At 40.8% G+C, this 22,342-nt stretch overlaps 2 protein-coding genes across 3 annotated transcripts; both read left to right on the top strand.

Annotated features, from left to right (window-relative positions):
• Window positions 1-464: 464 nt before the first annotated feature.
• mlec (malectin) lies at window positions 465-11,807 on the top strand. 2 transcript variants are annotated; one of them, XM_076269710.1, is made up of 6 exons: window positions 465-851; window positions 1,104-1,352; window positions 2,415-2,593; window positions 3,295-3,471; window positions 7,513-7,570; window positions 7,975-11,807. In XM_076269710.1, exons 2-6 carry the CDS (start codon window positions 1,151-1,153, stop codon window positions 8,220-8,222), a joined length of 864 nt encoding a protein of 287 aa, XP_076125825.1. In that variant the 5' UTR covers window positions 465-851; window positions 1,104-1,150; the 3' UTR covers window positions 8,223-11,807. The 2 variants fall into 2 exon arrangements, with proteins under 2 accessions (XP_076125825.1, XP_076125826.1); XM_076269711.1 differs by having other exon boundaries at window positions 465-738.
• Window positions 11,808-12,826: 1,019 nt separating this feature from the next.
• On the top strand, window positions 12,827-20,464 carry unc119b (unc-119 lipid binding chaperone B). Its single transcript, XM_076269754.1, has 5 exons — window positions 12,827-13,099; window positions 15,314-15,427; window positions 15,671-15,782; window positions 16,527-16,699; window positions 17,032-20,464. Exons 1-5 carry the CDS (start codon window positions 12,880-12,882, stop codon window positions 17,142-17,144), a joined length of 732 nt encoding a protein of 243 aa, XP_076125869.1. The 5' UTR covers window positions 12,827-12,879; the 3' UTR covers window positions 17,145-20,464.
• The last annotated feature ends 1,878 nt before the right edge of the window (window positions 20,465-22,342 follow it).

Consider the following 22,342-nt stretch of genomic DNA (forward strand, 5'->3'; position numbering starts at 1 on the left):
CTAACAGTTAGAAGCCTAGGAACATATTCCCCCCTTGCCCATTCCACACAATGTAATGATACATTTATGCACCTCATTTTTTTAAAACAGTGTTCTCCATGCGATGCCAGTGGCCACTCAAGTATTAAGCGCATTAGCCTACCTTAGCCTATCTTTTTAAACACCATTAAATATTTTGGAGAAAAATAACAGTTTTTTATTAGCCAATTAGCTCCATTAGGCCTACAGTGGTCAATGGTTTTCTGTTTCCTTAAATGAAGCTGATCTCTCAAGTGAAAGTTGATAGCCTACTGTAACCTACGCTATGATTTGACAGAATCTGCTAGTGGTTATAGTCTGCCCATTACTAACCAATTACATGTTATCCTGATAGATGCAGGATTGGGTGTTTTGTTTGTCCTTCCCCAATGACCCAACGATCAAGTTAGATTACATTCCACCTTTCTACTAGTCACAGAAGCCGATGCGTTACTGTGCGGCCCTGCATGGCAGTTGCAGAAATACCAATTAGTGTTAGTCTAGTTTTCCCCGTGGTAATTTACGAATCAAATTGCCGTCACATAAAATCTACTAGAATTTACAAAGGCACCCATAAGAGGCTTTCAGTTGCACGCAATAATTTCCTATGAGAATACCTGCAATTCTGCATACTACAGCTGGAAACAGTGGCGTCAATGTAAGAGGAAGTCAACGTTAGCTGCCTGACTTAAATAGGAAGCAAGCTAACAGCCAACACAGGTAGATGCACATTGACTGAGACAAGTCAACTACGGATAGCAGGCACGAAATCTAAACGGAACTGGCTAACGTTATACTTTGTGGGATTTTGGATAGCTGTTCAACCTCAAACTGTGAGCACTGCCTAATTGATTTGGTCCTCTTTGATGAGCTGTGTTTGTATGGTATGCAATGCGTGGTCACCTACAAATGTCTAGCTAGCAAGTAAGCTAATGGCAGTTACACTGAGAAGCGTTCACTATGTTGGCTAGCTAGCTATAGCCGCCAACTGCCTTACGTTACCTCATGTTGAATGGGGGTTGTGTGGATTTCTGCAGAGGTTGCCGGGGAGTGAAGCTAACGTAACCTTTTTACTCTGTTTTCAGTTTTTGTCGACACGTTTTTGGAAGCTTGCTCCCGGCGGTGTGTAGCAATGCGGAGGGTAACGATGCCGGGGGTTGGCTGGCTGGTGGTGGCAGTTTTGTCCCTCCTGATTGAGCTGTGTCGGACAGAAGGAGGGGGCCCAAGCCTTGCCGAACGTGTAATATGGGCTGTAAATTCTGGCGGAGAGGCTCATACAGATGCAGATGGCATCCACTACAAGAAAGATCCTTTAGAAGGAAAGGTTGGAAAAGGTGAGTATATTGTGTTTTGGTATCGAAATAGGTTGACATGTTTTCGTTGTAAATGTAAGGCAAAGGTAGCCGTCAGCGCTTGCTAGTTGTATCTTCAAACGTTAAGGCTCTATGGGGAAGCTAGCTAACATGAGTGAAACCCAAACCTAAGCTATTATTAGCATGTGTAGCTGCAAAATGAATGAATGAATCATTAGCATGCGAACTGTAGAATTGGTTTTGCATAACGATAATGTTAATGTAGATGTTGACCATGGACATGGCCGTTTACTTTACTGAAACGTTATGTTTCTAGAATATTCGCATGTGTAAGTTAACGTTAATGCATCTTAAATACCCCTCCATCGATTACAATATCGACATGTTTTCTCTGTCGTCTCAAATTGCTAGCCGTTAACTTAACTAAAGAGTGATTGTTGACAAGCATCGAATGGTGCTATTTCAGTGACAGTGGCCCTATTTCATTTTTTTCGGAGCTTGAGTGATTTGTAGTCGAAGTTATTGGTCTAGTTCTAGATAGGTAACTTGGCAAAGCTAGTTACAAATACTATGATGTGGCTTTACAGATTATGATTATGGCAAGTAATCAACATCAGCCCTCCACTAAAGGGTCAACTTAACGAAAAATTGCTTTATCAACATCTGTTATTACTACGCCGCCTGGCCTCAAAGCTACAGTTAAGTAAAGTAGCTAGCTCTATGGCAAAGGAAGTACACGTGTAACTGACAGCAAGGGCCTGTCACTTCCTCTCTGCGCGAGGTGATAACATGACAGAATACAACGAGTGCAACACTCAGCTCATTGATAAGTGCAGCTGTTCCCTTTATTGAAATGTGAGGAGATTTTGTATGGTAGTTTCACGGATTTTTTTTACATTTTTTTTAAAATTCTTTCTCCAACCTAATGTCACAGACAATATATGCACAGTGGCACAAGTCCTATTGCAGTGCAGTTGTAAGACTTTTAAGGTTTGATACTGTTGAAAGAGTGTGACTGTGTGCTGCTATTATTAATCAGATCTGCCTCCTCATCGTCCCTTTTCTCTTTCTCTCCTGTTTCAGCCTCTGATTATGGAATGCGTCTGCCTATATTACGCTCCAACCCAGAGGATCAGATTCTCTACCAGACAGAAAGGTACAATGAGGACACGTTTGGGTACGAGGTGCCCATCCGCGAGGAGGGAGAATACATTCTGGTGATGAAGTTTGCAGAGGTCTACTTTGCGCAGTCACAACAGAAGGTGAGTCTTGTTGAAGCTCACTTTTTTATCTGGCACAATTGTCGTTCTAATAAGCCTTGCTGTTTTCTTGTGTGTCAAAACTTTCACATCTGCAAGAGAATGTGTGTAACCTCCTAGCCTACATTTGGAGTGAAATACTCTCTGCCTAGTAAGTCTTACATGACTGGCTCTGGCACTAACCTTCAGATTTGTCCCTGGGAAGAAACTAGGTCTGTCCATTATCTGCTGAACATATTGTTGAATATATACTAAATGTTGCGGCAATTGGAAAATGAACCAAAACAGCCAGAAAAAGGCCTGCTTTTTGCTGTGGATGCACAGTGAAGTACAGTGTCTGGTACATGGGTATGTAATGTCAATACCATGTCTTGCAAACAATATGTACCCATAGCCGTTAGGTCCGAGAGATCATGATCGGTTTGCCTTCTGTTTAAGATCTATGGGGCTACTAATCCTAGCTGTACATGTCCTGAAACATTTTCTATGACATTTCAAGTCAGGACATTGCATGCCTAGATGAATAAACGTGTCCTAATCATTATCCTTTCAGCTGTTTTGAAAAAGGGCCTCAACATAAATTTGTTTAAAAAAACATTTGTGTTTGTATATGCAAATGGTCAGCCTTCCAGTTGTTTTATGGCAACACACGCCTGTTCTGTTTCAACTGCAGTCTTGTTATGTTGCATGCAATGTTCTCTCAGGTTTTCGATGTGCGTCTAAATGGCCATACCGTAGTGAAGGACCTGGACATCTTTGAGCGTGTTGGGCACAGCACAGCACATGATGAAATTGTGGCCTTTTCCATAAAGAGGGGCAAACTGAGCGTGCAAAGGGAAGTCTCTACCTTCAATGGCAAGCTCACAGTAGAATTTGTTAAGGTGAGGAAGGATACCATTACCTTGCTTGGACCTTTTTATTATTATTATTATTATATATTACAATAATTTACTTAAAATCCTGTATTAAGATCAGAGACTTTACACTGCAAAAACTGCTTATCTAAATAAACCAAGTGTTCTAAAATTCTAGCTGGTATTGTTTTCAGTATAAAGAGACCTAGCGCTTTCTCGTAAAATCATTTGACTTAAAATAAGTCAAACTGTTCTTAAATTAAGATGTCTCCTGGAAACAAGCAAATTTGTCTGCAGATTCCTTAAAATAAGTCAAAGTCCTTAAATTAATCAAAATGATCTTTCAAGAGTAGTGCTGCCGCGATTAGTCGACTTAGTCGACCTAATCGACCATGAAAATTAGTCGACGGCAATTTTTTTAGTCGAAGAGTCGTTTTACTATTGACCGCCTATTTATTTTTGGTCTCACACGGCTGTAATGTTATATTAACTCTATGTTATTAACTCTTGAAAAGTACAATGACTGTCTTTGGATGTTAAACAGGCTACTAAGACTTTGGCATGTTTTAAACCCCACTATGCACGCAAGTGTTAACGCCAGCAGCAAAGCTGCGTGCCTGCCTGCTTTCAGCGCAATTAATTATTAGGCAGAGCTAAGTGGGGGGAGCTAAGCTAGTAGGTTACGCTAGTCCAGACTCTGACTAATATAGTAGCCTATTGTGGAAATTGAAATTAATGAAGTGAAGTGTCTCACGTTGACAACGCAATGGCGTGTCATTACTGTAATTCATTCATACAAAAAAACGTTAAACCGAACATGCCGCCGCCCGTGATATCAACAATCAAGGTGCATGTCATTTCCCATGGTCAATAAGTAAGTAAGTAAGTAAGTCATTTTTATTTATAAAGCACATTTAAAGCAGTGCAAAACTGACCAAAGTGCTGTACAGTGACTAGCTAGAAAAAATAGATAAATAAATAAAGCACGCAGTGTACAGTTGCAACACTGGCATTCCAATATACAAAAAAGAAAAACATCTGCACGCAGTGTACAGTTGCAACACTGACGGCATTGATTAATAAGATACATAGAGTGAGTCTAGTATACATGAAGTACAATAAAAGCAAGATAAAAGAAAAGAAGATCTAAGAGGCAAAGGCCAATGTATATAGGTAGGTTTTAAGTCTAGATTTAAAAGCAGCAGTCATGGGAGCAGATCTGATATCGGGAGGTAAACCGTTCCAGAGGCGTGGAGCTGCAATTTCAAAAGCACGATCCCCTTTTTGCTTCAGGCGGGACCGGCCAACATGGAGAATATTTTTGTCAGTAGACCTGAGGGGCCTGGATGCAGAGCAATGCTGTAGCATGTCTGAGATGTATATAGGGGCCTGGCCATGGAGGGACTTAAAAACTAGAAGGAGCATTTTAAACTGGATTCTAAAGCAAATAGGGAGCCAGTGCAGAGAGGAGAGGACAGGGGTGATGTGTTCCTGCCTCTTGGTGCCTGTTAAAAGCCGGGCAGCAGCATTCTGCACCAACTGCAGGCGGGCAAGCTGGTTCTGGGGGAGGCCAAAGTAAAGTGCGTTACAGTAATCCAGCCGAGATGTAATAAATGCATGGATAACTGTTTCAAAATCTTTAAAGGACAGCGAGGGCTTGAGCCGGGTGATCACTCTCAGCTGATAGTAGCTATTTTTTATGACAGCATTAATCTGCTTTTTAAAACACAGGTCAGGCTCCAAGATAACCCCAAGGCTTTTTGCAGAGGGTTTAACAAAAGGGGAGAGGTGTGATAGACTGTCAGCTACTGTGGGTATTGATTTAGGGGAGCCGAAAATTACCACCTCGGTCTTGCTGTCGTTGAGTTGAAGGAAATTGTTAGACATCCAATGCTTGATGGACTCTATACAATCTAGGAGTAAGTCACGACGCATATTTTTTTAGCGTTCAAGCCAACTGATAAAGTGAAGTAACCTATAGTATGTGGTAAGACGCGCAAAGTGCCTGTAGCCTACTTGTTTTGAACATGCTGATGTTAGGCTCATTTGCAAAGTCCTCAACTCCTGTCGCCCTTCAAAGTCCAGCGTTTCTCAAACTATGGGCCGCGCGGACCAGCACCGGCCGTAACGTGGACATTGCTGGTCCGGAGCCGCGGAGTGAAATTATTCCCGGCGCTTCGTCTGATAATTTGCTGCGCAATTGATCAAGGAACCGCGGACCGACAGAAAAAGAAAACAAACTTTTCTGCAATCAGTATGAATTACTTGCTAATTTGGTGTCATCAAACATAGATGCATACAATTAAATGGTGGTATGAGCGTTCATTCTAGCGCGAGAGAAACTGAAACCACTTGATAACGTTGGTAGCAAATCTCCAATTCAACCTATTGGAAAGCTATTTAATTATGAAACTACATTTAATAGAACAATGTGGATTTATGCAACTTCCATAAAAACAGAGCACAGACTATAATACACTATCTAGAGTATTGTATAGTCAAATTTGAATAACGTGGTCAAAAGCTTGTGGCATAATTAAATATGTAAATATTCTTTCCATTTGCCTACCAGTATATGATGCTTGCATGAGGGAAACATCCCAAAACGATGACACCCATATAATTGCTGTTGTTTTGAGAAGTATTTATCATGCAACCATGCAAAAGCAATGGAACTATTCTAATTATATTTTACGTTAGTAAAGCAGTCCTCTGATGTGCATGTTTTCAAACTTTTTGTGAACAATGTTAGCACTTTAAACACTGGCTGCTTTGAAGTGCATGTATAACAATATAGCATAACAATAATAATTGTGATGTGATATAATGATAATTTGATGGGGGGTGGGTTCATGTAGGTGGGCCCTATGACCCCAAAGTATGCCATGACCGGGCCTCAGGTCAAAGAAGTTTTCTATGTCGATGGCAACACTGGCATACAAATAAAGTCTATCAAAGGTCTGACATTACTGTAGATCTGAAGGTAGCATTTTAAATGGCTGTTTTTTTTTTAATACATAATGTTTTTGAACAGTTTACTTACAGTAATACAGCTTCTAACAAAAGTAGGGGGATATATATTTTACGTTTTCCCTTTACTTGAGTTCAAAATAAAAAGTACACAACAAAATAACAAACACTTAATTTAAAAAAAAATAGTCGTTTAGATTAGTCGACTAATCGAAAAATTAGTCGAAAGATTAGTCGTTAGAAAATTAGTCGTTAGTGGCAGCACTATTCAAGAGAGTGTTCGGTACGTCTCTTCCCACGAAAAACAATACCAAATAGATTTTTTATTTCTTAATAACACTTGGTTAGATTTTATTTTTTGCAGTGTACTTGTCTCATCCTGTTTGTAATATTACTTAATATCAAAACTTACTGTATTTTCACTTTTGGTTGAAAGTCAAAGAATGTTAAAGCTGAGTACGCAACCCCCTGTATTGTTTTCCAATAGAGTACCAAAGCCTTGACATAGCGTTGTCTAGGCAGCAATTCCACTGGATCTAAACAAATCAATCTGACCATAGTGATGACCATAGCATTGGCTTTCTTAATTTATGTAAATAGTCTGAGGAGGGCTGTCAATCAAATTTCACTCTTCAAACACGGCCAATCACAGCAGAGCTAGTACCAAACCTGGTTACCGCCCCCAAGTAGAGCAGAAATTCACTTCGCGCGAGCAGAAATCAACTTCGAGAGAGCTGAGTGATTTTCGAGTGAGCGCTGGTCAGATTCCTCCTCGCTCGCAGCATATTTATCCTCGCTCGGGGAGCAGTTTCCTCTGAGTGCGTGCGCGCAGAGAGTATTTGCCTGCGCGCGCAGAGAATATCTACGAGTGTGAAATAATATAATACGCCCGTATGCATGTTTTATCGCTCGAGTGCATTATGGCACTTTTCTATCGCCATAAAGGAGTACAATTTACTACTAGAGGAGCACGGGATTTACTGTTTTTTTTTTTTTTGTTTCAGCCATGGTTATGAACCTGATTTTATTAACCCCCATTTGGCAAATTTTTGTATCAAAGTTCATCCTCATCTGACTCTTTCAACTGTTCATTTTTAGGGTTACTATGACAACCCTAAGGTATGTGGACTGTATGTGATGAAGGGCACACTAGAAGGTGAGTGAAAAGAATTGCTGGTCCTTTTGGATTGTACCATTTTTTAAAATCCTGCATTTCTGTGCTTGTGGTTAACCACATGGAATATTGCAACATAATTGTGGCTTACTTTTTTGTCTGATCAGGACTTTCCATATCGTACTGTGTAATGAAATTACTTGTGCAATATCTGTTTTTCTCATTTCATTTCAGTTGTCGTTTTCTGGTTTTATTAGGGGAAAATCAAGCTGTTTTATCACTGAATCCATTTCACTTGACCTTCTGAGTTAGATTTATTAATGGGTCATTTAAGTTTGATTTCTTGTCCAAAGGTGGAGTTTTTAATCTGTCTTTATCATTACGTTTTTATGTATATTCTCTCTCTATCTTTCTGACACACACACATACACAATCCTAACCCCCAGATGTTCCAAAGCTGCAGCCTCACCCTGGCATGCTTGATAAGCCGGAGCCTGGGGAAATCGATGAGGAAGACCTGGATCTGCCCGACGATGGCAGCCGCAAGAGTCCCTCCGCTGCCTCCAAAAACCGCGTGCAGTCGGGCCCGCGCACGCCGAATCCGTACGCCGCCGACAACAGCAGCCTCATGTTTCCAATCCTGGTGGCCTTCGGAGTCTTTATCCCCACGCTCTTCTGCCTCTGCCGGCTGTGAGAGAGCCACAGACCCCGAGGGAGGAGGAGAGGAGAGGAAAGGGCAGGGAGTCAGCCGGTGATGGACATAAGACTGTGAAGGAGGTGGTAGGGGGGTGAACGGTTGGAGGGGGTAGTCTGCACAGGTGTGAAAGGAGGAAGGGGGAGGGGGAAAGGGGGCATGTAAATGAAGGGATGGGTAAAGTGAAAGCTGATCACTAAACGAAAAGAGAAAAAGAAAAGAAATTGGCTTGTGACTTCAGAAACTGCTTCTTCGTTGACTGCTGTCACAGAAGGGCTGAGAAGGGACAGGGGTAGGGCGGGGTGGGGCGGGTGAGAGTGAATAGAGGGAGTGCAAGTATTTGGGGCTTGGGCAAGGTTTAGCAGGTTCTCCACAATCCTGACTCACACACACACACACATGCACACTTCAGTGGGACTGCTGAACGCCGAGCAGAGCACGCCAGACAGGACTGATTGGTCAGGGAATCCTAGTTTGTCTGGTTCGACGAGAATCCGCAGGGCTCACTCTCGAGGGGACTCCGTGGCTTTTCGGCTACCGCCTTTTTCACCCTCCGGTCTTGCCATTTGTCACTGGTGCGGGAATGGGAAGATGCCACAAAGTCGACAGGTTCTCGGGATTGTCACTGCAAATCTGCGTACCTCTTCGGAGGCAGGAAAGGTACACAAGTCTCCCAAAAGCGTCTTTTTTATTATTATTTCTTGTAGTGGCAGTGGATTGCGCAGATTGAGAGGGAATGGCTCTTGAAGAGCATAGTACTGCTAATGTAATGGCCTTGTTGTTTATTTCAGGGCTGTTGCCATGCCTTTCATTCCATCTTGAGTTCTTGCGTGATTTTGTCGTTATTTTTGCGGTTATTTAATGTCACCTCACCATGTCCAAGCTGTAGAGCTGCTTGAAGTGTTTATAAAACCTCTGAACACCTCTTGTGCCAGGATTGATTTGTTGGATATAGAGAAAGAAAAGCGGTACTAGTTCATAATTAAGATATTTCTTGCCAAAATGCTGCCAGCTGAACTATCTTTTGTGTCTTTTCGTTGTATATTTTATTTATAAAGGCATAAATGTTGCTAGTGGGTCATTCTGATCAGATATTATATCAACTTCCATCGGCTCACAACCTTAATCAGTTAATCAACAGTTAACTTTGAGTGTCAAGACTAAAAAATATTGGCATTTTTCTCCAGGTTGTCTTTAACTTTGTGTGAAGTTTATTGAAGGTTCTACCAATCCCTTAAGCAGCATTGAATGCTGGTGCTCATCATCTTTGACTGGGATTCTCAATCTTTCACAGTGTTGGTTCAGCCTTTTTTTTTTTTCCTTCAATTTTCTTTGAAGACTGCATCCATTTTCTGTTACCCCCTGCTGAGACTGTCCCGCTCCTTAGTGTATGATTCCTCTGTGCTATTCTTTTGGTTGTGGCAGTTTATTTACAGGTTAGAAGAATTGCCCCCATCATGGGGCAGAGAACAACATAGCTGCTCAAAGTGTGTGTGTGTGTGTGTGTGTGTGTGCACTTTCTTTCTTGCTTGTGTTTACCCTTGTGCCATATAGCTCTATCCCAGTCCTCAGCATCACCACAACTGCCTTTATCATTACCCATTGCTTCTTAGAGCTTTTGACCATTTGCTCACACGTTTTCTGTTGTGCTTCTCATCAGGTAGTTTTCATGGGTCAGTCTTGAAGACTTGTGGCCTGTTTTCCAGGCTTTTTTACAAGCCTTCAGTCATCCAAGTCACATAATGCAGGTCAGCGGTCACCCAAAATGTTGACCAATGTTAGTAGCAGTGCTGACTTCAGCAAAGGGCTTCCGATCTCAGTGACCAATGTTGAGATGCTATTCTGAAAAGACATGTAGGATGATCTAATCAGTAGGGGTTTTCGTTTGGAATCAAATAATTTAATTTGGCTTCAGTCATGTGTCCCCCATTTTTAAATAGTTTCATATACACTTCTGCTGATTTTGACATGCTGACTGGTCACTTTTTTTTTGTTACGTTAAGGATATGCGAGTTTAGAGGAAACATTTGATCAGTATGACCACCCTTCACTCTGTAGTCATCTTCAAAACCATGGTCCCCCCACACTTACTTTTCATTCCTGATGAGCTTGATTTGACTCCTTTACAAAATATCGTTTTCCATCCACATACAGTTTAGGACAAGATGGCTCTTCCCTCTGCACAGTGTTCTATGTGAGTTCTATCCCCCCAAACTCCCACAATCCACTTCACCCAACCCTTGCTTATGTTGACGCTGGTGAACTTGAAAACGTCTTTGCTCCCAGAGATCTTAATTGCCTGTCTTTTTATTTCTGGGATTTTTTGCTCTACAGTTGAGAGAGATAGAGAGTGAGTGTCTAATTTCTGCAGGTTTGAGTTAGGGGTTATTTTGTTTTTTAACAGTTGTAATTTTAACATGCAGCAATCGTTAAGATAAAATGAAAGCACCTTTTGAAGAAAAAAAATAATTTAAATCAGCACCAAAGTTAGTTGTTTTGTTTGTTATAAATGTTTCTTCTTTTAGCAAGAAAAAAATATATTACACAAGGCGTGTGTGTATATAAGGTACAATATCACACTCACTGAAGTGTGCCAAGCGGTTAATCTTCTTTATGATATCTTTGTGTGGTTTTGGGGATTGTTTTTGTTTCTGGAATGGATAGCTGACTTCCCTTTGTAAAAAGTGGCCTTTATGATTGAGGCAGGTGCTAGAACGCAAAGTAGAACTATTTCTGGATGAGAGAGACACAGACACCCTGACTGATTGTCAGAAAGTGAAGATTAAAAGCTTGGGTTTGAACTTGAGGGTTTCTTTCAGCCTTTTTTTTTATTGTGTAACTTAAGCAAATGGGGATTTGTGTTGAATTGAAATGTAATACGGATTCGTTGCTTATATATATATTTTTCTCATCATGTTTGCTCCTCAGGATTTTGTTTCCTTTTGAATGATTGTTATGATTGTTGTTCTTGGTGTGATTTTTTTTTTTTTTTTGCACTGCCTGGTATTTTTAAAGCATATATTTTCTGTCATTTGTTGTAATTCTATTTTAATTCTGTTGCCTGTCGCCTTGATTTTTTTGTTTTAATACATGCATATATACTTTACCATTTTGTGGTACGTGATCTTTCTGTCTGTTTGACTCTTGGCTGCATGCTTATTCTGTTTTAGTTATTTAAAGTATTCTGAACATTATGCAGTTTTGAGTACCCTTGTATGAGGAGTTTTCAGATGACAACCAAAGACTCACTGGCACCTGGATGGGGATGTCGATTGTGCATCTTGGTGGTTTTCATTGTCTTTCATGACTTCATTGTCTATGATCTTACGACATGCAGCTTCATTCACTGTTGAAGTTGTATTAAGAGTAGAGGTCCCCACTCCTTAGCAAGCTACTTTTGCATTATGGATGCCTGAACAGGAGGACTGAAGAAGGAATTGCTATCACAAGCACTCCCTAGCCCTACCTCCAACACACCCCTCCCCAGCAGTCTGTTCTCAAAATCTGAAAGAAAAAAAAATCATCACTATTGAGAACTGCAGATAACTGCTGTTTCTTTTTAATAAATGTGCTATTTTTATCTAACTTGACTTGAAGGATTATTGTTTTATAAAACATTATCCACATGTTTTGCTCCACTCTGAGACATGTCAGAAAATTAATCCTATACCGCAATTGCAAATTGGCTGATGTTAACTCAAAATACCACTTGTTGTCTTAAGTTCTAAAGACTGCATGTAAAAAAGTATGCACTTTAGTAGTTCAGCAAGTGTTATCCAATGCAGCATTGCATATATAAAGGCAACTAATAGGTTCAGATTGGTTTAGGTCCCATATACAACATCCAAAAGCAAATATTATATGTTCACATATATGTCAAATTTTAATTTATGTCAATATAATCTTCGGTAGGCCTAGGCCTGTGGAAGCCCCACAAGGTTTTTTTAGGATAAAGCTGCTTTAGCTATTTTATTTTCACTGGGGGGCAACTGGTGATTTTAAACATATTTAGCACTTTTATAAACAATACCAGTTGACCATATTGCTACATTAAAAAAAAAAAAAAAGGCTTAAGACAGCAGGACAGATGACTCACTTGAAGGGTCAAAAATCTTGTCAACAAAGAATTTCAGAGATTGTCTATTCAAGGACATATCAAGACAAGTAGGTGGGGTGGGGGTATAGAAAAGACTACTGAAATGTAGGCTAAAAGAGGTTTGTGGCAGGTTTTAGGAACAATCAGAAAAACATTCTGCCTTTTCTTTATCAGTTTTCTGATACACCAACTGTCTTGAAATCTCAGACATCTGCAGCTTGTCATGTTTCCACTTTCGTTCAGCCCTCCAACTTTTCATGCACTCAAAGAACTGTATACCTACACGGCACTTGAAATTTATCTAATACACTCATTTAACATTGTGGACAACTGCATTAATGTTTCAAAAGCTGGTGAAAGATAAGCTACAGATACAACGAATCAGGAAGTGCATGCAAGAATAAGAGTAACTATGGTAACCAACGTGTGCTTTTAGCCAATCACGAGCTAGTTTTTTCAGCATAGGTTCTCCATAGAGACGCGCGACGCCATCTTGACTTCAGAGAAGTTCCATTTTTCATACGTACCTGGCGCGCGCTCTACACAGTAAACATCGGCGATATGAGCAGTCAAAGCTCCCGAAATGATTTTGCTGCAACTGTCAACGGCTCGGACGCTGCGGTCCCTGGTAGAGATCGAAAGTCAGGTGGCGGTGTTCTAAAAAAGCTGAAATCACGAAAAAATCAGCCAGATAGACGGCCTGTTACGGAGGATGAACTACGGGCACTGGGGAAAGACATTACTCCAGACGGTGTCCTCGGTCTTCGCTCTGTCACCCGTGGTAAATAACTGTTAACTTTAAATTGTGTAATTTTAGAAAGCTGTTACATATTCCAGTTTACTTTATATGGAGTGCCTCTTTGTTTACAGTGACCAGTAGCTGCTATCCAATCAATGACAGTAACGTCAATTGCAAGTCGATAGGCAAGTGAGCTAGCAAGGATAACGTTAAGTTAGCATAACGTTAACGTTACCGTCAAATGTAACGTTACAGTTTGTTAGCTTGCTGTGCATTGTTAGATGTAGAGGTAAATAATAACACCACTACACCAGGCTTTAGTGAATAACATGAGTGAAACGTTTAAAAAACCCAAGCTAAGTTGACACGTTAACGTTAGTAAGTACGTAGCACATTCACGTTAACTATTGTTATTTGACCAGTTGTCACCATCTGAATAGCTTGTCGTGTAACTGCATTGCTAATTTAACTTTAAATCATGCTAGTTAGACAAGTTTTTTGTACTGCCAAGTCAACGTAACCACCTATGTCAATGTAACGTAACAGACAATGCTACGTTACTTGTGCCTCGCCTGCTTTGAACTGGTAAAATACATCCGCTCTGTTTTCATAGAAATCTGGGTCCACTTCGAATTGACAAAGGCAGAAAGTATCTCGTAACTGTCGAATTTAGGGCTCCTTCTCACCCCCCTTCCTTTCTTATGTCCTGACCCCTCCTCCTAAATACACAAGTACCTAAATAACCACGCGAATGAAACGAGGAGGGATATATAAGGATAAGGATGCAATAAGGATGGAGGAATCAATAGGTTCTTTCTAGTTTATGCAGCCCTGCGCAGATATGGCTGAACGTGATTCATACTGGACGTGTTTGCATTGCATGCTGGATGGCATGCTGAACATTTTTGCAAAAGTCCAGCATGCATCACGTTCCAACTCTGCGCAGCGCTGCATGAAGTCAAATGAGCGTAAGGACAGACATATATAAGATCACATCACTTCACAATGATGATGCTGTAGTAGGCCTAACCTCAACTCTTGTTGTACACTGTATGGAATTAGAAATTATTAGTGCGTTAATGGGTTTGGGAGTAATGGGAAATACATTTTTCCCAGCGGAAAAGTCCATGTGAATGGCACATAATTTGGGGACCAAACCTGAGTTTCCCAGTTGGGGACTTCTCATTACTTTGTGTCACTTTGTATTTCAGTAGTCCATGCGGACTTTGATGTTCAGCTATTTCAATGCCAATTGGCAATTTGCAGTTTTTGTCACTTGAAAGATGCATGTCCTTATTTCACTATCACCGTGACGCCATACTTTTGAGCAAATACAGTTGTTTATTTAGGATTAATGTGCGGATATTTTAACCTTTGTTGTGCCATCCATGTTTTTTCCCATATTCATAAACATAAACATTTACAGTTGGTAGAATAGTATCATTACTGGGAACGTTTCCATTATTCCCAGGCCCCATGACCACACCATAAGACCAATCATGAAAACATTACTGTAGTTTGGTTGAAATAATGGATGAAATTTGTATGCTGAACCGACTCAAGCTCTGAATTTAATTAGGCTACTTTACGTGTAAATCTGTGGAATTTGCAGAGAATATTGACCTATACCGAAGCGGTCATATAGATTTCAAATTATACATTTTGTTTATTTTTTTTTTATTGGCCAAGCTGAAGACAGTGGTGTCTGTTGATGCAACTGTAGGCTAAATCATGTCCCTTGCATTTTAATAAGGTCCATAGTCACATGCCCCACTAGAAATTGTGCATTTTGTTGGTGAAATGTCTGTAACCTTTCCGCCCCTCTTGCAATGTGTTTTGCCCCCCAGTTTGAGAACCGCTGCTCTATAAGATGGATCAACAGCAATGCAAATATATGAAGCAACGCGCTCACACTTACTGACTTGCTGGTATTAACTTAACCAGGTGCTGAATCCCTCATATAGTGATAATGTATGAAGTAAACAAGGACAGCACTCTCAGTTCTCTTTCAAACTTTTAATTTGGCGATTAAAAAGTTTGAAAGAGAACTGAGAGTGCTGTCCTTGCTTACTTCATACATCAACAGCAATACATCCAGAACTTCCAAGTTATTTTCTACTGACTGTTTCAGTTGGTTTACAGGAGCATATTATCTTTTTTGTTGTTGTTTTCCACATCTTAGACTGCTTTGTGTAATAGGCCTAGTTCAACATCACCTTTTTGTACTATGCTGACTGTCCCAACTCCACTTCTCAGACTACCTTTGCAAGCCAGAAGACAACATTTACAACATTGACTTCATACGCTTCAAGATTAGAGACCTGGAAACCAATACAGTGCTCTTTGAGATTGCCAAGCCTCCAAACTGTGGTAGGTGGTGCTTTTATGTGATTACACTAGAGTGGTATCAGAACAGATACTCTTTACCATTACCATTACTGCTTGCTTACCTGGCAAGTTTGAGCATAGTACTTTACACCATGTGACACCATATGATCACACGTTATGCCTCTTCCACACACACACACACACACACACACACACACACACACACACACACACACACACACACACATCTCCCATCTCTCTCCTCTACAAATACTGCTTTGACAGACCTGTTGGATGAAGACGGAGATGAAAATGGAGACGTTGATTCCAGTGCAGGGCGCTTTGTGCGTTATCAGTTCACCCCAGCATTCCTTAGGCTGCGCACTGTTGGAGCCACGTGAGTTCTCAGCACTGTCATACTACACATGCAGAAAGGGCCACTTGATTAATTCAGGAAGTTAGCCTACCTATCCACTTGTCCAGTTGCCCTTTTTCGTTCCTTATTCACCCTTATGGACCAACTTAATGCAATAGAGGGCAGTATAACATTTTAAAGCAACACTAAAGAACTTTCCCTCTGTCGCACGCACACTATTTGTTTATCCAGCACCGGCTTTGCAAATAACAATGTCCACAGACAAGGTAGAATATGTTGCATGATTACAATGTATTGCGACATCAAACGCAAGTCAAATTTGTAGTTTCTTATGTCTCATTCCATCGAACCACAGATCCGCTACCCGATCTGGCAAACTTACATAGTGCGGTTATAGCCGATAGAGGGCTGTGAAGCGAATGCAGAAGTGCCGTTCACCCTGTTACAAGTTGATGAACCACTGAAATGATTTTGGAAGCATTAGTTTAAGTTACAAAAAACTCTTTCGTGTTGCTTTAAACAAGACTCAAAGTTAATATGTCCATTTAAACAGTTATTGTCTGCCTTATTAGTTTGTCATTCTGGGGTGTGTTTACCAAAACCATAGTTGCTAACCAACTTTGTTGGTTGCGATGCAATTTCCCATTGCCAACCAACGAAGTTGCTAACAGGTTAGCAACTATGGTTTTGGGAAACACACCCCTGATTAGTAACGTCTTGCCCTTAACACTTCTGTGTTTCTTCTTTATTCCCTTCCCCTTTCAGGGTGGAGTTCACGGTGGGAGAACGGCCGGTGCAAAACTTCCGGATGATCGAGAGGCACTATTTCCAGGATCGCCTGCTCAAGAATTTCGACTTTGACTTTGGCTTCTGCATCCCCAACAGCCGCAACACGTGCGAGCACATCTACGAGTTCCCACAGCTCCCCGAAGACATGAGTGAGTTAAGCTAACATTGCTACACTAGGTTCATCTTTGGGTGTTACAACTGTTGTCTACATCACTGTTTTCCTTTCTCTTACTGTTGTACAAGTGCTTATCAATTTGTAAGAGTACTTTACTTACTTACTCATTACCTATTGCTTACCAAACATATTGCATTCTCTTTTAATGCTCTGTCTCATATTTTTCCAATGTCATAATGCTGTTTTCTCTCTGTTTCTGTCTCCTCCTCAATCAAACACTTCTCAATGCTTCCCTCCTCTTTATTCTCTCTCTCCCTCTCGGTCTATCTCTCTCGCTCTCTCTCTCTCTCTCTCTCTCTCTCTCAGTCCGTCAGATGGTTGAGCATCCATATGAGACTAGGTCAGACAGCTTCTACTTTGTGGACAACAAACTCATCATGCACAACAAAGCAGATTATGCCTACAATGGAGGTCAGTAGACTCCGGAGACTGTGGATGGAGCAGAAAGCAGTTTGTCTGCGTGGTGTGGACATTTGGGAGGACCTGCTCCATACACACACACACACACACACACACACACGCACACACACGCCACCTGCAACACATGTAACCTCTCACCCACATCCAGCTCAGAATGGACTCATGTCTCTCTCTTATTCCTTGACGAGTCACCTTAAGCGGACCTACCTTCTGCCTTTCAAAGATTTTAATCTTACTGGTTCTATAGCAATTAAACAAAATCTGTCTTTATTTATGATTCCTACATATGGATGTTTGGTGCCGTTAGACACAATTTATAATGCCTTTTTTTCTAATGTTTTTGTTTGTTCTTGAGTGGGCTCAAATCAGATTATGCCACATTCCAACTTGAGTGAATGTTTGTGTGCATGTGTGTGGGATCAGTCTGTATTTGTGCTTTTACTCTTTGGGATGAGGCTTTGCATCTGTTAAGACTGCCAGCACAATTCACTGGCTTTGCCAGGGAAAGAGCGTTGTAGACGTACCACCCACTGTAGCAGTCATAAGAGACAAGGAGAGAGTTGACACAGAGACGTTGACACAGAGATGTTGACACAGTGACGGTTGATGGTTAACCCATAGCATTTTCAGTCCTCTGAGAAAAGAATTCCCCCACAGGGTAACTTATGGGTTAGTCTTTATTCTGGTCTACTGCCTGATCTCCAACTATACTCTGAACTTATGCAGACCATCTGATAGAACCAGATATTTTCTAGAAGATAAAACAAGACACTACATGTGAAACTTTATGCTTAATACACATGCAAGGATGTGCATGTGTGGTTAATGGTTTTGTGTACGCCTTGAACTATAAGGTGGGCCACTCCTTGATGACTTATGGACTCAGATTTCTTCACTGGCTGTGAAGACAGCACTTATAGGGCAGCCTGCATTTCTGTGGCTCCTGCCTTGGTGTCTCTGGTGCCATGGATCATCGAGATCAGCTGAAGACCTCTCAAGTGTCTTGTCCTGAACTAACTTGAGTGACAGCCCTCTCAGAAGCCAGAGCCAGATCCAGTGGTGTGGTGAGGTCTGAGGCTTAGGTTGTCATGGCGCCAGCATCCGTGAGGCCTTTCACTGTCAGAGGCAGCTGCATGCTTAGCGGAACCTTCATTCCAGTGTCACCAGCAGAGAGAGAAGAGAAGTGGGCAATATGTGCTTCAGATAGTTGCACCCATGCCGGATAATTTATCAGAAAGGTTTTGTTGTGCAGTTATTGTTGTTAGAAATCGCTGTTTATGCGGCTAGTTTGGATGAATATCAGGAACTCGGAACAAAATTATTCAGTAAACAGTCCTGCCATACTCTTTCATGTTTTGGCATGGTTCACATCTTTTAGTGTTTTTTTGTTTTTTGTTTTGCTTGATTTAATGAAACCTGACCACTTTGCAAAGCACCTGTAGCAAGCTTCAGCTAAACTGTGTGCCACATTGGTTCCTACATGCAGGTATGCTGAGTACAGAAATAAACTAAGTGTCCTTCGGATCCACAGGGTGAAAGGTCTTATTATCATTAGTAAATATTTTGTGATACTTTCCTGTGTGTGTTGGATTCCTGCTAGGGTTGAAGGTCTCCACCTCCTCTTTATTTTTTTGTGTTTTTGTTTTTGTGAATCAGCACCCTCGGATTCAGTTAATATATGATTCCCACATGTCATTTTTATGAGTGGATCAGGTGTGTGGAGGGCTCCCCTGCATGTACTGTAGGAACAGACTAGGGTCAACAAACCAACATCAAAGTGAAGAAACGTTTGATGGGTTCATGAAGACCTTAGTTTGAAGTGGCACGCTAGCATTTCCACAAGACTGGACCCATCACACTTTACAGACAGTGAATCTCTTGGCAGAAGAAGTGAATTGGATTCACCACAAAAGCTTTGCGTTGTTAATCCAGATATACTTGATGCTGATGAGATGCATGATAGCAGACAGATGATGTTCACAGTTGAGATGTTGAGAGATCTGATTTAGTTTGACCTGCATTGGTGACCGTCTGTCACATTGGATGTCAGAGCAGGATCGTTGTGACCTGTGTAGATGGGGTACAGCCGCCTTTCACAGTTTGGGGTTCAGATAGCTACCCCTGGTCCAGAGTTGTATTTACTTTCTTTTGTACTATACTGTTACATAGTCCTTATATGTTGCTGACATTTTTCAGGATACAATGTGTTGATTGATTAAAAAGTCATTCATTTCAGGCAAACCTGACATTGAGTTGTTCAAAGATGGTCATCCACATTCATTCTTAACTCAGCCTATATTTCTAAGTGTACATATTTTCCACGGAGGTTGGCTTGTGTGTTTGGACTAAATCCTCTCTCCAACTCTGACTGCCTGAATTCCAGGTACACTGAGGGGAAGTTTATGTGTTTGCAGTGATGCTGTGTGTGAGTGTTACAAGTCAGCTGCAAACTGTGTGTTTGGTCGACCATCTCCTGTTAAAATATATGTTTCTGTATTAAAAAAAAAACCCTGTTACACATTTCTGCCTTTATTGTGTGATTGTAAAACTAAAAGGATGGAGAATGATTGATTGATTGGTTACTTTATTGATTGATTGGTTGATTGATGATAAATAATGGCTGCCGATGAAGGACAGAGTCCCCGTCAGGTGACCTGGTGCCTGTTGATTCGTCACCATTGCATGTGAACTGGAACCCTCTAGCATTTCATGATTTATTTTTCTTATTTTGTTATTCACTTGTTATTTCTGACTGAAATATTATGTTTCTTTGCAACAACAAACTACCGTTATTATTGTTACATGTTTATTTTGATAAGCCTGTATCAGGAGATTTGTCATGTAAATTGGTTGTGCTTTCTGTTCTCTGTTCTGTTCTGAGTTCCTCAATATGCCTATGGGTGTTTTTGGAGTTTAAGACCTCAGTCCCTGCCTATCTTCCTGTGTGACTTTCACCAAGCAGGTGCAGTTGGCAGGAGACAGCAGCGCAGGAGTGTAGAGATGTGTTGTTGTTTATCAGTGTTGTCTCTGTTGTTGGGCCACTTTTGACAGTTTTGGAGTGAAAATACTGTCTTTTGTTTAGGACATTCACACTGAGTTACAGTTTTGGAGTGAAAATACTGTCTTTTGTTTTGGACATTCACATTGAGTTATAGTTTTGGTTTCATTTTGCACCAAAAAGGCCCATGTGACCAAAATCTCATCATGTGAGTGTAAGGGAATGTATGAAAGTGGTTCCTATGCTTTTAGTTGGTCTTTGACAATGTCTGAGTTGGTTCATTTTGATGCCCTTGAGGGAAATAAATGACTCATTTCATAATGTTGTTGCCTTGATGTCTCTCTGTAAGAGTTGTCTTCAAATTTAAACTTTTCTTATCATAGTCATAACGACTTCAGTACATTTCATCAGAGAAAACTTATCCAGAGCAAGCAAAAATAATTTAATAAAACCACATGAACCACAACTTGAATAACCTCCAATGCCTGCAAAGATACAGAAAAGAATGTGTACATTTATATAGCAAAGATAAATACATTTGTTTCCTGACAGCCAATATGGGTTATTAAGCAAAGTAGGAAGTAACGTTAAGAATCCCTGATCAATGTGATTGGTTAGTCTGGACCAAAGATTTCAAAGTTAGCCCTTAAAGGTGTAGGTTTTTGAACATTCTAAGTTCTGCAACAATTGAAGGTTCTAAAATTCTATGTTGAATTCAATGAACCCAGATATTCTTTAGAACGTTCATTTCCCAACATTCCCATCACACCGGTGTGACGGTACTCCTTTAAAGGTAAACTATGCAGTATTGGCAATTTCCTTACTGTTTTCTCGGTTTTTCGCTGGCTCTGTCATGACGAATGTCTGAGAAACTCCATCGCTACCTTTTTCTAGCCGGTGCCTGGCGTGTATGTGTATTTGAATACAGTAAAGCAATTTGTTACACTAGTTATACTTCCTGACACTGAGGCCGTCGGCCCGCCGGCCCACAGTTGCAAGGGTGGTTTTTCCGCTCACAGGCACTAGGGGGAAGCGAGACAGCCACCATTCAACCCGAAAAAAGTCATATAACCATTCCAATGACTCTGAAGCTGTTAAATGAAGGTAAATGAAGCTAAAAAAACTTGCATATTAAGCTAAAAAACCTGCATAGTGTGCCTTTAATGCAAATGATCCATTACGTTGGGTCAGAAACATTTCTCCATAGACCTCTGATGTTCGCCTACAAAAAAGCTGCCATATTTGCCCATATAAAGAGATCCAGTATCTTGCCATTTTTCCTGTGGGACAATAGCATGGGGATTTTGAATAATCGCACCTGTTACTCTCACTCTCAAGTCTGAAATGCAGATGTTTTGCCTCATCTTCCTTCGAGTGGGTTCTGTGATCTTTGGTACGTTAAGACTATATGCACTTATGCACCAAATGAAAATGTGGTGTGTATACGTTGTACAGTTTTGGCTGAAGAATTGGTTTGAAGCCTTAATAATAATATTAATACAATTGAGCCCTAAACCCCTTTAAGGCTGTACATGGTGGTTACTTAAAAAAACCTTTCTGAGAGTTTTCCACGAGGAAGCTCTCTGAACTGAAAAGATTCCTCCAGTGGTAATGGTTAGAAACTAAGTTTCCTCGAGGCTCTTATACTCCTAAGAGTTTAATATATGTACAACATGTCTAACTCGCATGTGGATAATGAGTTTCTAATGGCTTTTTCGTAATTCTCCTACAAGCATAAACAGTGACCATAGCTGGACGGTATTATCCCACTGCTTTCAGACAACTAATGCAGCAGAAGTAGCAGACACAACAAAGCACTGAGGACCCTGGCTGATATACAACCACAGCCAAGTGAATCTCTTGAGTTCTCTTCAGTTAAGACAACCATCTCCACAGTCCTCCCATCCACCATCTCCTCCAGGAGGATCCTGCTACTGGGCAAAACTCCACTGAAGTGTGCCACATGCCAATTCAGCACAGTTCAGCATGTTTCCAATCATGTGCACACTACATTACATTACATTTGGCTGACGCATTTTTAACCAAAGCGACTAACAACATGGTAAACAGTTTAAGTTTTAAAGCAATTCTCAACAATTTTAGGACAATTTAAAAACGGTAGAGTACAGTAAGAATAAGTGCATCAGTGAGTGATGTTTTTAACAGTTACGTGTCAGTTCAAGACAGCTGGTAAGTGCT

This window comes from Alosa pseudoharengus, unplaced genomic scaffold (genome assembly GCF_046254945.1).
Source record: "Alosa pseudoharengus isolate Yale_2024_CS ecotype anadromous, Long Island Sound unplaced genomic scaffold, YU_APseudo_1.1 YU_APseudo_1.1_scf_6, whole genome shotgun sequence".
NCBI lineage: Eukaryota > Metazoa > Chordata > Actinopteri > Clupeiformes > Clupeidae > Alosa > Alosa pseudoharengus.